At 51.5% G+C, this 12,930-nt stretch overlaps 1 protein-coding gene across 10 annotated transcripts in view; it reads left to right on the top strand.

Moving 5' to 3' along the window:
* Positions 1-8,427, top strand: part of VWA3A (von Willebrand factor A domain containing 3A) — a 61,322-nt gene extending 52,895 nt beyond the window's left edge. For 9 of the 10 annotated variants that reach the window (XM_042972141.1, XM_015538355.2, XM_042972140.1 and 6 more), the window contains 7 exons: positions 2,639-2,783; positions 3,563-3,707; positions 4,145-4,296; positions 5,304-5,427; positions 6,984-7,081; positions 7,273-7,338; positions 7,679-8,427. In XM_042972141.1, coding sequence (XP_042828075.1) covers positions 2,639-2,783; positions 3,563-3,707; positions 4,145-4,296; positions 5,304-5,427; positions 6,984-7,081; positions 7,273-7,324 — 716 coding nt within the window. In that variant the 3' untranslated portion in view covers positions 7,325-7,338; positions 7,679-8,427. Of the gene's footprint in view, positions 1-205; positions 434-2,638; positions 2,784-3,562; positions 3,708-4,144; positions 4,297-5,303; positions 5,428-6,983; positions 7,082-7,272; positions 7,339-7,678 lie in introns of those variants that run through there. The other variant, XM_042972142.1, reaches the window with a different exon arrangement.
* Positions 8,428-12,930: the final 4,503 nt, after the last annotated feature.

Raw genomic sequence — 12,930 nt, 5'->3', positions numbered from 1 at the left:
GGCCGGTGGGCACCAGAAGGGATCCAGGCCTGTCCAGGCCCACCCTGCAAGGCCATGTCCCGCCCCTTGCCTTCCTGGATGTGACTGAGGGGCTTTCTCTCAAGAGGCTCAATTCAACATTGATTTGACCCTCATAGAACTTGTCTACAAAGGCAGAAATGAGAGGGAGTCCTGACAGAGAAGAATCCCCTGTTCTTCTTTACAGAGGGCACCAAGGCCCCTCCAGGGCAGGTGGACAGCAGGGCTGGCCCAGGAGAGCCAGACTCACACCCTAGAGGAGGGTGGGCTGGAGATCAAGAGGCGGCCGGAAGCATCAAGTTCAAGAGGCCAGGCAGATAGCCGGAGCTGGACAGGAGAGTGTTTAGGCTTTGGGGCCTGGAGGGTTCCTGGGACAACAGGAGGAAGGAAGGAGGGAGGCTTTTATAGAGGTCCCTATGTGGGCTCCTCAGGGTCCCACACAGATTCATTAGATCCGATCCTCTGCAGTAGAACCTGGTAAAACAGACCATGTGCAGTGGGGTATAGTGATGACTGCTGCTTTCCAAAGCCTCTGGAGGGCGCTGCCAGAGCCACGTGTAGTTGTCGTGTCAGAGGCTGACACGGGGGCAAAGAGGTTGTGTGCCTCTCTCCAATCACAATGCACACTTGCTGCTGGGAAGGGTGTGAAGATCAGCAATGCTGCCACCCCAGTGCCACCCAGTACTTCAAAACACCACCAACACTTCCACACCCAGGGCTGCTTCACTTATTCACTCGTTCATTATTCAACAAATGTGTGTTGCTCTCCCGCCAGGTGCTGGGGAGATGGTGGAAGGCAACACCCAACACGGTCCCTGAGCTCGTGGAGCATATGGTCTAGGAGACAGACGTTAACCAAAGAGTCCCACAGACAAGTCTAATGTCACAACAGTGACGTGTGTAGGGAGGAGATAGGCATGGGCAGTGAGAGCCTCTAAGAGGGGCAGTGGGCCCGGATAGGAAAATCACAGGAGGCTTCCCTGAGGAGCCAAGATCTGAAGAGTGAATAGATGTTACCTGGGCAAAGAGAGAAAAGACAGGCATGTTGAGGTGCTGGGGGCTGGCGGGGGGGGGGGGGGGCAGTCAGTGCTGAGTGTAAGGACTAAAAGGAAGCCTGTGTGGCTGAGGACGAGGGAGAGTAAGAATGAGACCATCCCAGAGAGATGAGGCCATGCCCAGTCTTTGTCCTTTATCCTAAGAGCAATCGAAGCCACTAAATGTTTTAAATAAGGGGGAAATGATCAAGTTAGCATCAGCAATCATCGCCCTGGTTCTGCATGGAATACAAATTGTTGAGGGGATAGAGCTCGTAGTAGCCCGGGTGAAAGACTGGGCTAGCTGGGAGAGGTGGGGATGGTAGAGGTGGACGGAGTGGGCAGAGTCAGAGAGATGCAGGAGGTCAAAACGACGGGGCTTGGTGGCTCGCACTGTTTCCACCATCTGGTTCCTAAGACGGATCGGCCAGCCGTTTGCAGTTGGAGTTTCCTCGACTCAACTGGCTGGCTGGCCATCTTCATGGAACGTCTCCCATGTCAGGATGGCCCCTCTCTTGTCATGTGGACATGAGCACTGCCAGGGAACACCCCAGATGAGTCCTGGAAGGTTCCCGGCCAGTGGGTCCAGCCAGCTCAGTCCATCTTTTCCTGGAAAGCAGCAGATCTTTTCTGTGGCAGTTTTTCCATTTTTTTCTACGACTGCCTCCAGGAAGGTCGCTGAGGCGTGATTCGAGAACGCTGGATGCGTTGTCTTCTGTTCTTCGGCTTTCCCCTGGGTCACTTCTGTATTTAGCCTCGTGAAACTAAAGGCTAGGGTTAGTGGTTGTCTGACTAAAGTGTGGGTTGGAGGACATGGGTTTCTCAGTGGTCACTGCCAGTCTGTGTGACCCTGGCAAGGGTCTCCATCCCAGTCCTCCTGATTCCTTCCAGAGAGTCTCTCTCTCTGTCCTTGAGCATGCCATGCTCCTCTCCTCTGGCCCAGGCTTGCCCAGGCTGTTCCTTCCACACCTTCACCTCTTTCGTCTGCTAGCTGCCCATCCTGCAGTGGTAGCTCACCCACCGAACTCAGATTCTTCCCACTACTGCTCTGTCATGACCCTCGGAGAGCCATAGCTGTGGATTTAACATCTGTCTTGCCTGCCCAACTCTCAGCTCCAGGAGGCCAGGCAGCCTCTCTCCATCACACTTTGCACAGTGCCGGGCTCCGCTGATGTCTGTTGACCAGCTGACGGACACCGTGCTCCATAACATCTTTTCCAGCCCCAAACAATACCGTAACACCACTTAGTCCAGGCGCTTAACTGTAGGGATGAGGAAACTCAGGCCAGAGTGGTTACAACCACTTGTGCAGGTGATCACAGATCACAGGCAAAGACACAGCTGAAACTGTGATGTCCCAAAGCCCAGGCCACTGACCGGCTCTGCCCTTGGACAACTGACGCCCCTCACCCCTCGACAACATCACAAAGGCCATCTCCCAGTGGGCTAACATCTGATTGTCGACCAGTGAGGCAACAGGTGTATTTGGTAGACCTTGTATTTGATAGCTGCCGCGAGAAAAACCAGCAGTGGCAGGAGCGACCCCTCACTCCTTCCCTGCCTCTGCCCCCACGCCCTCGGAGCAGGGAGCCGCCGATTATTTGGCACCATTTTGGAGAGCAAAGTGTGCATCCTGGTGGACACTTCGGGATCCATGGGCCCCTACCTGCAGCAGGTGAAGACGGAGCTGATTCTGCTGATTTGGGAACAGCTGCGCAAGCACTGTGACAGGTGACAGGCAGGGGGCGAGTGGGTGCGGGGCAGGAAGCGCTGTAACAGGTGAGAGGGAAGGGGGCGAGTGGCTGTGAGGCAAGAAGATCAAAGGGGAAGTTCACTGGGCTTCCCTCCTCACCGCTCACAAGCCTGGAGCTGTAGCTTATTTGAGCAGTAACACTGCGTCCTGTTGCAGAAATAAAGCAGCCTTCAGAAATCCACCTCTGGCCCAGGGACCATTGCAAACAGAGCAAAGGAACCAGCAGATGGCCTTCAATTGTAGATTTCAGCTGAACTTGATTTTTTTAAGAGATTGGGGTTTGGGGTTGTTTTCTCTACCCAGAAAAATTGACCCTAGGAGACGGTAGGAGACTGGTCCTAGACTGGGACTCATCCTTGCCTTATAACAGCAAACATTTATTGAGCACTTGCTGTGTGCCAAGCACTTTACGTGCATGATTTCATTCAATCCTCACAGTGCCCCAGTGAGGTATTTCCATTATTATCCCCAATTTTCAGAAAAGGAAATTAGGGCTTAGAGAGGTTAAGTAATTTGCCAGAGATCACATGACCTGTAAGTGGCGCAGAGGTGGGGTGCCGATCTATTTCATCTGCATCTAGAATCGTCAGCGTGTACCTCCTCCTTCTCATTCTCCCCGAGGGGCCCCGGGGCTCGATGTAGGGTCTTGACACTGATAGGCTTGCATGGTCCTCACAGAGGTTACTTCACCCAGGCATCTTCTAACCCATCTCTTTCACCTTCTCTCTGCCCCTACCTTTTCCACTCCCCTCCCCAGGTTTAACCTGCTCAGCTTTGCGGAGGACCTACAGCTGTGGAGGGACACTCTGGTGGAGACCACAGATGCAGCCTGTCACGAGGCTATGCAGTGGGTGACCCACCTGCGTGCTCAGGGGAGCACCTCAGTCTTGCAAGCATTACTGGCAAGTTCTGCCCCTGAGCCCGACTCCGTAGCAAAACAGAAATACCATCACCCCTTCTACCGATCCCGCATTATGCTTTCAAATTACAAAGAGCACTTTTAGATCTATGAAGTGTTACTTTATTTCATTGTCCCGACAACCTGGTGAGAAAGTGATCCTCGTTCTCACTTTAGAGTTGAAGGCACAGAGGCTCAGAGAGGTTAAGTGACTTGCTGGGGTTAACCAGCCCAGAAGTGCGCCATGCTTTCTCCTAGACCTTGGCAGCTTCCTTGGTCTGTGATAGCCGAAAGGGGGGAGGGGAGAGTCTCTCACTCTAAATGGACAAGTCAGTGGGATCTAATCAGAACTACTTCCCTTGGGGACAGCAGGCGATTCGTTTTTGCCCTTCCTGGTTAGTGCCTAGCCCTGAGCCAGACCATCCTCCCGCTCTCTTTCAGAAAGCCTTTAGTTTTCACGATGTGGAAGGATTGTACCTCCTGACCGACGGGAAGCCAGATACAAGCTGCAGCCTTATTCTGAATGAAGTCCAAAGACTCAAGGAGGAAAGAGATCTGAAACTGCACACCATTTCCCTGAACTGCTCAGGCAGGTGGGCAAGAAGGAGCAGGGGCTGAACTGTACGCCTTTCCCACGGCTGCGTGTGTGAGGTACACATGTGAGCAGCTGGCCCAGTCCAGGGACTCACTTTAGACCCCAATCTCTCCGGGGCCCAACTCTGTGAGTGAGAAATGAGGAGGGTGCAGACAGGCGTTACATCAGAGTGAAAGCCCTCCCTCCACCTCCAGCTTGCCCCTCTCAGGCACCGCCGTCCTGACTTTATCCAGTATGAGAATGGATTTGCGTCCATTCCCACGGTCACGTGTGGTCTTCGCCCTCCCGATCTTTCTCGGAGCACATTTGTGAAAATTGATGGGAAAAATGTTTAAAGTAGCATTGCCACGGTTATTTTTTTATAAACGATCACCACAGAGGAACATGTGTTGGAAAAGAGAGATTCTGCTCCTTCAGAAAAAGACTTGAATGTTTTTGGCGAAACTGTGATTACTTTGGTGAATTTTTTTTAATGTTTATTTTTGAGAGAGACAGAGAGAGAGTGAACAGGGGAGGGCAGAGAGAGAGGGAGACACAGAATCTGAAGTAGGCTCCAGGCTCTGAGTGGGGCTCAAACTTAGAATGATGAGATCATGACCTGAGCCAAAGTCAGACACTTAACTGAGCCCCCCAGGCGCCCCGCTTTGGTGCATATTTGATCTGTCTAAACCACGAGCTTCATAAAGGCCACGCTTGTGTCCCTGCCAGCCCCAACACGTAGTAGCAGGCACTGGCTCCGTGTCCAATTAAGGAACATGTGCTGGCTGTGTGCTTTCCCACTAGCTGGCGACCCTGAAGCAGGGAATCTGCTTCGTGCAGCAGCTGCCTCACCCATAAACTGACGGGGGTGGGCTTGGTGATGCCAACGTGGTCTCAGTGGCACAGGGCCTCAGGGTCCAGGGCCCACTGCCGCACAGACTTAAGCTCCCCACAGGCTAGGGGTGCAGAGGGAACTTGCCTGGCCAGTCAGCGGGCCGGCCTCAGAACATCTGTTCTCCCAACTAGGGCGGCGGTTGACTTCCTGAGAAATCTAGCCTCCCTCACGGGGGCCCGCTATCACTGCCCTGTTGATGAGGACACACTCTTCAAAATCCACGGCCTGCTGACCAGGGGCTTCGTGGACGAAAGGGTAGGTTGTGGAGCGACCTGTTCAGTGTCTGTTCAGATGTCTCGATATAACGTCATTCCCCCCTACCTGAAAAGATCTCTGCTTCTCTTGTGAGAATACAAAGTATTGGCTAGAAAGGGCTGTGTTTCCCTGCTGCTCTTCCTCGAGGCTGGCTCTCCTCGGAGTGGGAAAGCCACAGAGCTTGGAGGTGTTATTTATTTAGTCAATCAATCAATCAATGAATCTCTACACCCAACCACCCAATACGGGGCTTGAACTCACAACCCTGAGATTAAGAGTCACATTCTTTGCCTACAGAGCCAGCCAGGTGCCCGTGGAGGTGTTATTTACTAACAGAACAGTTCACATTCATTGCACTTACTTGTGCAGGTCCATTGCTTTATACAGACTACCCCTTTCAATCCCCTTAACCACTATTATACCCATTAAACGGATGAATAAATAGGCTCAGTAAGGGACAGGAATACACCTAAAGACATAGCAAATGGTAAAGTCAGCCCAGACACTCATGCTCTTAACCTCTTTGCTATAAGTCCTGCTTATTTCTGTGTCCCTGTGTTCAATTCATTGAAACACAGATATTCAAATGATCTAAGTAATAAATCTGGTAAAGTCACAGTTTCTATCACACATGCCAGATACGAGAATACCAAGGATCCTCTCCCGGTCTGACTGAAAAGCTAGGCACGTGTTTATACCTTTTGGGAGCATGGTGCTCTCAGAACATTTTCAAGGCAACAAATCATCACGTAAGACAACCGACCAGAATTCCAGAACCTCTTTTTGGAGCTTAAAGATGACTGCCACAGGACATGGCCTAATTTGTGAGGTCAAGTGCTTTGCAGGACTCCTTCGTTCAAATACGTCTTCTAGGGATAAATACTACAAATAGTTCAGAGAACAGAACAAGTGACAGTAACAAATATTCACCCGTCCTTATAACCCAGGAAAACAAACTTGACAGTGTTGCAAAAGTCCTCAGTTTGATGCCACAAAAAATCAGGTTCTATGAATAGTCTCCAGATGCAGAATGGGATCATTCCTCTCCTGCTGCGAAGGACAGAGGGAGCCTCTTTCTTTCGTACATTCTCTTGCTGATCGTGAGCACTTGTGTCTCTAACTCTAGCCTCTGGAATTCCACTGGCTGACACAAGCGAAAAGCTGCCTGTGCAGCTGTTTTACTAGAAGCAATAGGGAAAGGGCAGAATAGATCTCACTGGGTAACAGTGAGATAAGGAGCATGTTCCACTTCTGTTCTACTGAGAAGAGAGGCGCCGACTGCCGTGAAGTCCAGTGAACACCTTGGTTCGCCGCTACCCACCCCGCTGACTCTCAGACACCTTACCTCAAAGTGTTCCACTTGCAAAGTAGCTACCTTGGCAGGTGGTGAGCTCCTTGTCTCTGGAGGTATGCAAACCGAGGCCCACAGATTGCCTGCACTGGGTAGGAGGCTGCATTTGATTAGCTCTAATTTTTTTTTTCCTGAGATTTTGGATTTTCAGGTTGCACCCAGTCATTGAGTGGATCTAATTTCACACTCATTTCCCCTTTCCAAGGACCCCATATTGCCACTATTTGAAGGAGATGATTTGAGAAGATTGGCCCAAGAGATCACCAAGGCCAGAAGCTTCCTCTGGAAGGCCCAATCCTTCAGGTATGCCCTTCGAGCAGCCCCTCACAGCTGCCTCGTGGCTCTAGCCCACCCAGACCCTGGGCCTCATCAAGACTTGGGCCCACCCTGGTGATGGCACAGCCTTCCTGCAAGAGCTCCTGCCTGCTTCTCCCCACCAGGCCCAGAAATCTGGGCGTCAGGGGGACCTCCTCGCTTCATCTCCTGTCCACTAGGTCTCAACTCCAGAAGAAAAACAACACAGAACCAAATGTCACTCTTTTCTAGAGAAGGGTTCTCAGGTAAGAGGAGGTGATGAGCTCAGGTAAGAGGAGGTGATGAGCTCTCTGTCTCATAAGTATCCACCAAGGATGAGGCAGCATGCTCAGTGTCATGGGTAGTAGTAACTATGGGGAGGGAGGGAGGGATTGGAAATAATGATTCCTCTAAACTGAAAGGCCGTCTTACAAATAATCACTCGCTCAGCACACACTGGCCCTGAGGGTGAGGTATCCTAGAAAGCTGTAACCCAGAGTTCATCCCCAGGAAACATGATCCCAGGCACCGGGGCTCTCTGGAAGCTGAGGGAGGGAATGCTCTGACATCTCAGGTCCACTCTAATGTTCCTGCCCTGTCCCCCAGCACACCCTACACTCCAGCCACAGAATTATCACTCGCTAGAAAGCCTTGTACCAAGCCCTGCCTGGAAACGCCCTTCTTACCCCCTCTGCCTGGTGACTCCTGCTCATCCATCAAGGCACAACTCATATGGCATCAGCTCCACTGTGAAGATGTCCCTGGGACCCATCAAGAGCTTGGAGCCTCTAGCCTTCCTCCCACTGCATCCGGACCAAACATCTGTTTTCACGGCAGTGACACTTAGCATTTATGATGCCTAGCACTCCTTACCATCCTTCCTTACTCCCTTTGCCAACTCTTTTTCTTGGCTGTGAGCTCCCCCAGGATGAGGCTGGTGTCCTAGGTCCCCAGAACCTGCCACAGGGGCAGACGTAGTAAACTGTGAGCATCCAGCTTAGCTGTGGGAGTCCGGCTCTGGAAACCAGCCAGAGCTTGTTATTTCTGCCCTGGTCCCCTCACCCTCTGCTTCCCACCACCCTGGTCCAGGGGGGGTGATGCAGATTCACCATCAGCCCATCTTGGGAGCAAAAACCAGTGAGACTTACCACCTGCCCCCTACCTGTTCAACCAAACTGAATTAAGGTCTGCCCTGCTCAAGCGGGTGAAAATTGGATTGGGTCCACTGGGCCCGGCGCTGCTGTGTACATATGAAATGACTGTCTCATGTATTATGTGGTCTGGAGTGATTTCCTGAGATGAGAAAAAATTGCTTTTATTTAATTAAATAGAATCAAAATGACTTTTAAGCTGAAGTGATGATTTGTCTGTGTGTGTGTGTAAATTTTTGGTGATATAAAATGCTAGTAAAAGACTCATATGCACGGGCACCTGGTAGCTCAGTCAGTTGAGCGTCCGACTTCGGCTTAGGTCATGATTTCATGGTTCATGAGTTGGAGCCCCAGGTTGAGGTTGCTGCTGTCAGTGCATAGAGCTGGCTTCTGGTCCCCCTCTCTATCGGGGGGTCCCCCTCCCACACATGGGTGCATGCACTCTCTCTCAAAAATACATAAAACTTTTTTTTAAAGAGTCATGCAGAATATATGAAGAATTCCAAATCAATAAGAAACAGAGAAATATCCTAATGTTTTGAAATGGACAAAACACTCAAACAGGTGCAAATAGACAATAGGTATATGAAAAGGTGCTCAACAGGCTTACCCATCAGTGACATGCAGATTAAAACCACAACAACAGGGGCGCCTGGGTGGCTCAGTTGGTTGAACATCTAGCTCTTGATTTTGGCTCAGGTGATGATCTCACAGTTTGTGGGTTCGGGCACTGAGTCAGACTCTGTGCTGACAGTGTGGAGCCTGCTTGAGATTTTCTGTCTCTCTCCTTCTCTATCTGCCCGTCCCCTGCTCATGCTATCTCATAATAAACAAGCTTAAAAAACAAAAACCCTTAATGATATACCACTGCATGCCCACCAGAATGGCAAAAAGTAAAAAGACTGACAGTATCAAGATACAGAGCAGCTAGAACTCTCCGGCGTTGCTGGGATGGGGACCCCACCCAGTGGATTGCTGACCTAGCAATTCTGCTCCAAGAGAAACAGGTGCATACATTCCATAAAAGACATACACAAGAATGTCTTCACAACAACTTTATTCATAAAAGCCCCAAATTGGAAACTACCTAAATGTCCTACCAATGCTAGAATGGACAAATAAATTGTGACACATTTGTACATTTGTACAGTTTGATACATTTATGATACATTTGTACATATGTACAGTGTACATTTCTACACATCCATTTCAAAAATAGTTCAGTAGGGGCCCCTGGGTGGCTCAGTCGTGTCTGACTTCCACTTCAGCTCAGGGGTCTCCTCCACATCCTGCCCTGTGCTGACAGCTCAGAGCATGGAGCCTGCTTTGGATTCTTTGTCTCCCTCTCCCTCTGCCCTTTCCCCACTTGTGCTCTTTCTCTCTCTCTCTCTCAAAAATAAACATCAAAAAAAAGGTTTTTTTCTTTTAACATTTATTCATTTTTGAAAGACAGAGAGCAAACGGGGGAGACACAGAATCCAAAGCAGGCTCCAGACTCTGAGCTGTCAGACGCAGGGCTTGAACTCACAGACCGCGAAATCATGACCTGAGCCGAAGTTGGCTGCTTAACCGACTGAGCCACCCAGGCACCCCCAAAAAAGTTTTTTAAATAGCTCAGTAGGTTAAGTGCCTGACTCTTGATTGCTGCTCAGGTCATGACTTCTTGGTCATGAGATCAAGCCCCACATTGGGCTCTTGCTGGGTGTGGAGCCTGCTTAAGATTCTGTATCTCCCTCTCCCTCTGCCCTTTCCCCCCTACCTTTCTCTAAAAATATAAATAAATAAACAAACAAACAAACAAATAAATAATATAAATAATTAGATAATGAGCTATAACTACTTTCAACAATATACATCCATCTCATGATCAGTGCCAGGCAAAAGAAAAATACATAGTAATTCTATTTATATGAAGTCCAGGAACAAGCAAAACTCTTGTTGGCAACAAAAGTCAGAATAGTGATTGTGAGAGTCATACTGGGGACGTTTGAAGTGCTGGAAATATTCTATATCTTCATCTAGGCAAAGTTGTAAAATTCAAGGTGTTTCCAAAAAAACCCCACAGTTCACTAAGGCTTGACAAGCCCAGGCTTTGGCCAGGCTCAGTGCTGGGCTCAGGGAAGCAGCAGTGACCATAACCCCTGCCCCAGTGGATCTCAGTCTGGTCACTCTCTCGGATAGCTGCCGTTTCACTCACCTCTACAAACAGAGAAAATGGCCTGTGGTGTTTCTATCACTTTGCTAGTGTTACTGTAACAAAGTACCACAAACTGAGTGGCTGAAACAACAGGAATGTATTGTTTCCAGTTCAGGAGGCTGCAAGTCCGAGTTTAAAGGACCGGCAGAACTCCTAACTTCACACGATGCTCTGCCTGTATGCATGTGTGTGTCCAAATTTCCGGCTTTCATGAGGACACCGGTCATAATGGACCAGGCCCTACTCTATATTACTTATCTTTAATTACATATGAGATGACTCTATTTCCAAGGCCACACTCTGAGGTACTGGGTGGTTAGGACTTCAACATGTGGATTTGGGGGGCCAAGGAGGCATACAATTCAACTCATAACTATTGTATCGTAAACTATGCTGTTAGCAGGACAACAGCCGCCAGCCGGACCTGGGAATAAGAGTCCTGTGGCCCTGCGGGTGGGAGAGGACAGGCTGGTTTTGGTAAACGGAATGATGCACACAGTTTGGATGTGGTTGGGGAAGCGGTGAAGCACAGGACCCGGGTGTGAACCCCAACCTCTCATATAATGATAACCCCTACCTTTGGTTGAGTCCTGACTGGGCAGGCACCATACTGTTGGCATATACCTTGTGTGCCCCAAGCCCAACAACGTCACAGCCGTACAGCACACACAATTTCCAGTTTGTGGATGAGGAAACTGAGCCTTGTAGCTGCCCAAAGACACGTAGCAAGAAAGTGGCAAAGCCAAGATTTAACGCCAGGGCTGACTCCATGGCCTTCTCCCGCCAGGCTTTGAAGCCTCTTTTCATCTCTCTGAACCTGTTCCCCTGACTCTAAAATTGGGCCAAAACAGAGTTGCGAGGATTACCACCTGGCACCTGGCGTGTTCTGCCTAAGATTTCCTTTTCTCTTTCCCACACCCACCTATGCCCACGGAGGAGGCTCCAATGGGCGAAGACTTCCCAGTAGCCTCTTCAGACCAAAGTAACCAGGTGTCGGTGGCATTTGGGGCTCAGAGTCTGCCCTCAGAAGCACCAGCTGCCGGGCACATGCCTTCCCCTCTGTCACTGCGCCTTGCAAAGGGGTTTTCCAGGGATGGTGTGATCCAGCTGGTCCTCAGCGTAAGGGAAGGACCAGCACTGAAGAAGCACCCCTAAACGCGGAATGACCCCCCCCCAAGAATAGATGAACCCAGAAATGGGTGGAAGAATGCAAGGAAGGAAGGGGAAAGAGATGGGTGGACAGGAGGCAAGAAAGATACATGGAATGAATTAGATGGATGGAAGGCTGGATGGATAAGGTGGAAGGATGGAATGACGGACGGACGGATGGATGGATGGATAAGATGAATAGATGAGTGGACAAAAATAGTAAAAACAAAATTGTGTGGGAAGATGGATGAAGAGACAACGAGGTGGATGAAGAACAGGTGAGATGATGAACAGGTGGACGAGGAAGAAGGCAGGGAAGGCAGGAGGCATCCTGCACAGACAGGAACGTGTTGGGGAGCGGATGGATGGGTAAGGGGGTGAAGGAAGAAACACTGTTTCTTGGGGTTCCAGGACCACTTTGCGGCAGGACAGGCCAGCACGCAGGGCCTTTGCGTCCTTTCCCTACCAGCAGCTAAGCCCATTTCACCCCATCCCTGTTCGGCGGGCCTCAGTTTCCCCTCTGAGAGCCTGCACCAGGCTCCAGAGAAACGGGGGTGTTCCCACGCCGCGTGTGGGCGGGGCGGGAGGCGGGGCGCGGGGGTGGGTCCCGGAGCCCAGCCCCGCCCCGCCCCAGGAGGCGCCCGCCCAGCAGCGCCCGGGCCTCACGCGGAGAATGTGGGCTCCGCGCCGGGAGCACGTAGCGCCGCGGGAGCCCAGCCGGGTGAGCGCAGCCGGGCGCTGGCGGGAGCTGGGGGGGGTAGGGGTGCGGGTGGGGACGGCTGGGGACCCTGGGACGGGGGACAGGGCGGGGGGCCGAGGACACGCCCGAGCTGCCGGGGCCGGGGCTGGGGCTGCTCTCGGAGGGGGGTGGGCACCTGCTCCTGCCCGCCCCCGGGACGCGCTGAGGCCGGGGTGGGTCCCTGGCGCCCCTTCCCCAGTTGCTTTCACCAAACTCCACTTTGGGCCCCCAGGGACCTGGACCCAGGCCGACCCATTTACTGAGACTCCATCAAAGTTAGCGAATGTTCTCTGAGCCTGAGTTTTCATCGCTGGGTGATGGGAGCGGCATCCTCTACTGCACGGGACTGCCAGGGGAATTAAATGCCGCCCTGGCCGCGGTCAGCAGGTGCTTGGCCGCAACACTCCCAGATGCAGAACAGCTCCCGGTGGTTTCATGCAGTCAGCAGCTACTTACCACCTGCTTGGCGCCAGCCCTGTTCTAGGTGCTGGGGACGCGGCTGTGAACAAAGCCTTACTGGAGCATGCTTTCCAGTGGTTTGCCAAGGGCTCCGGCATCTGCGTTTTCACGATCACCTGGCGAGGTAGAGGAGCCAGGGTTATTTGGGTCCATTTTACAGCTG

The sequence above is a fragment of the Panthera tigris genome, chromosome E3, assembly GCF_018350195.1.
Source record: "Panthera tigris isolate Pti1 chromosome E3, P.tigris_Pti1_mat1.1, whole genome shotgun sequence".
Taxonomy (NCBI): Eukaryota; Metazoa; Chordata; class Mammalia; order Carnivora; family Felidae; genus Panthera; species Panthera tigris.
The sequence above is the reverse complement of the archived record's forward strand: the minus strand, read 5'-3'. Positions and strand labels throughout refer to the sequence as shown.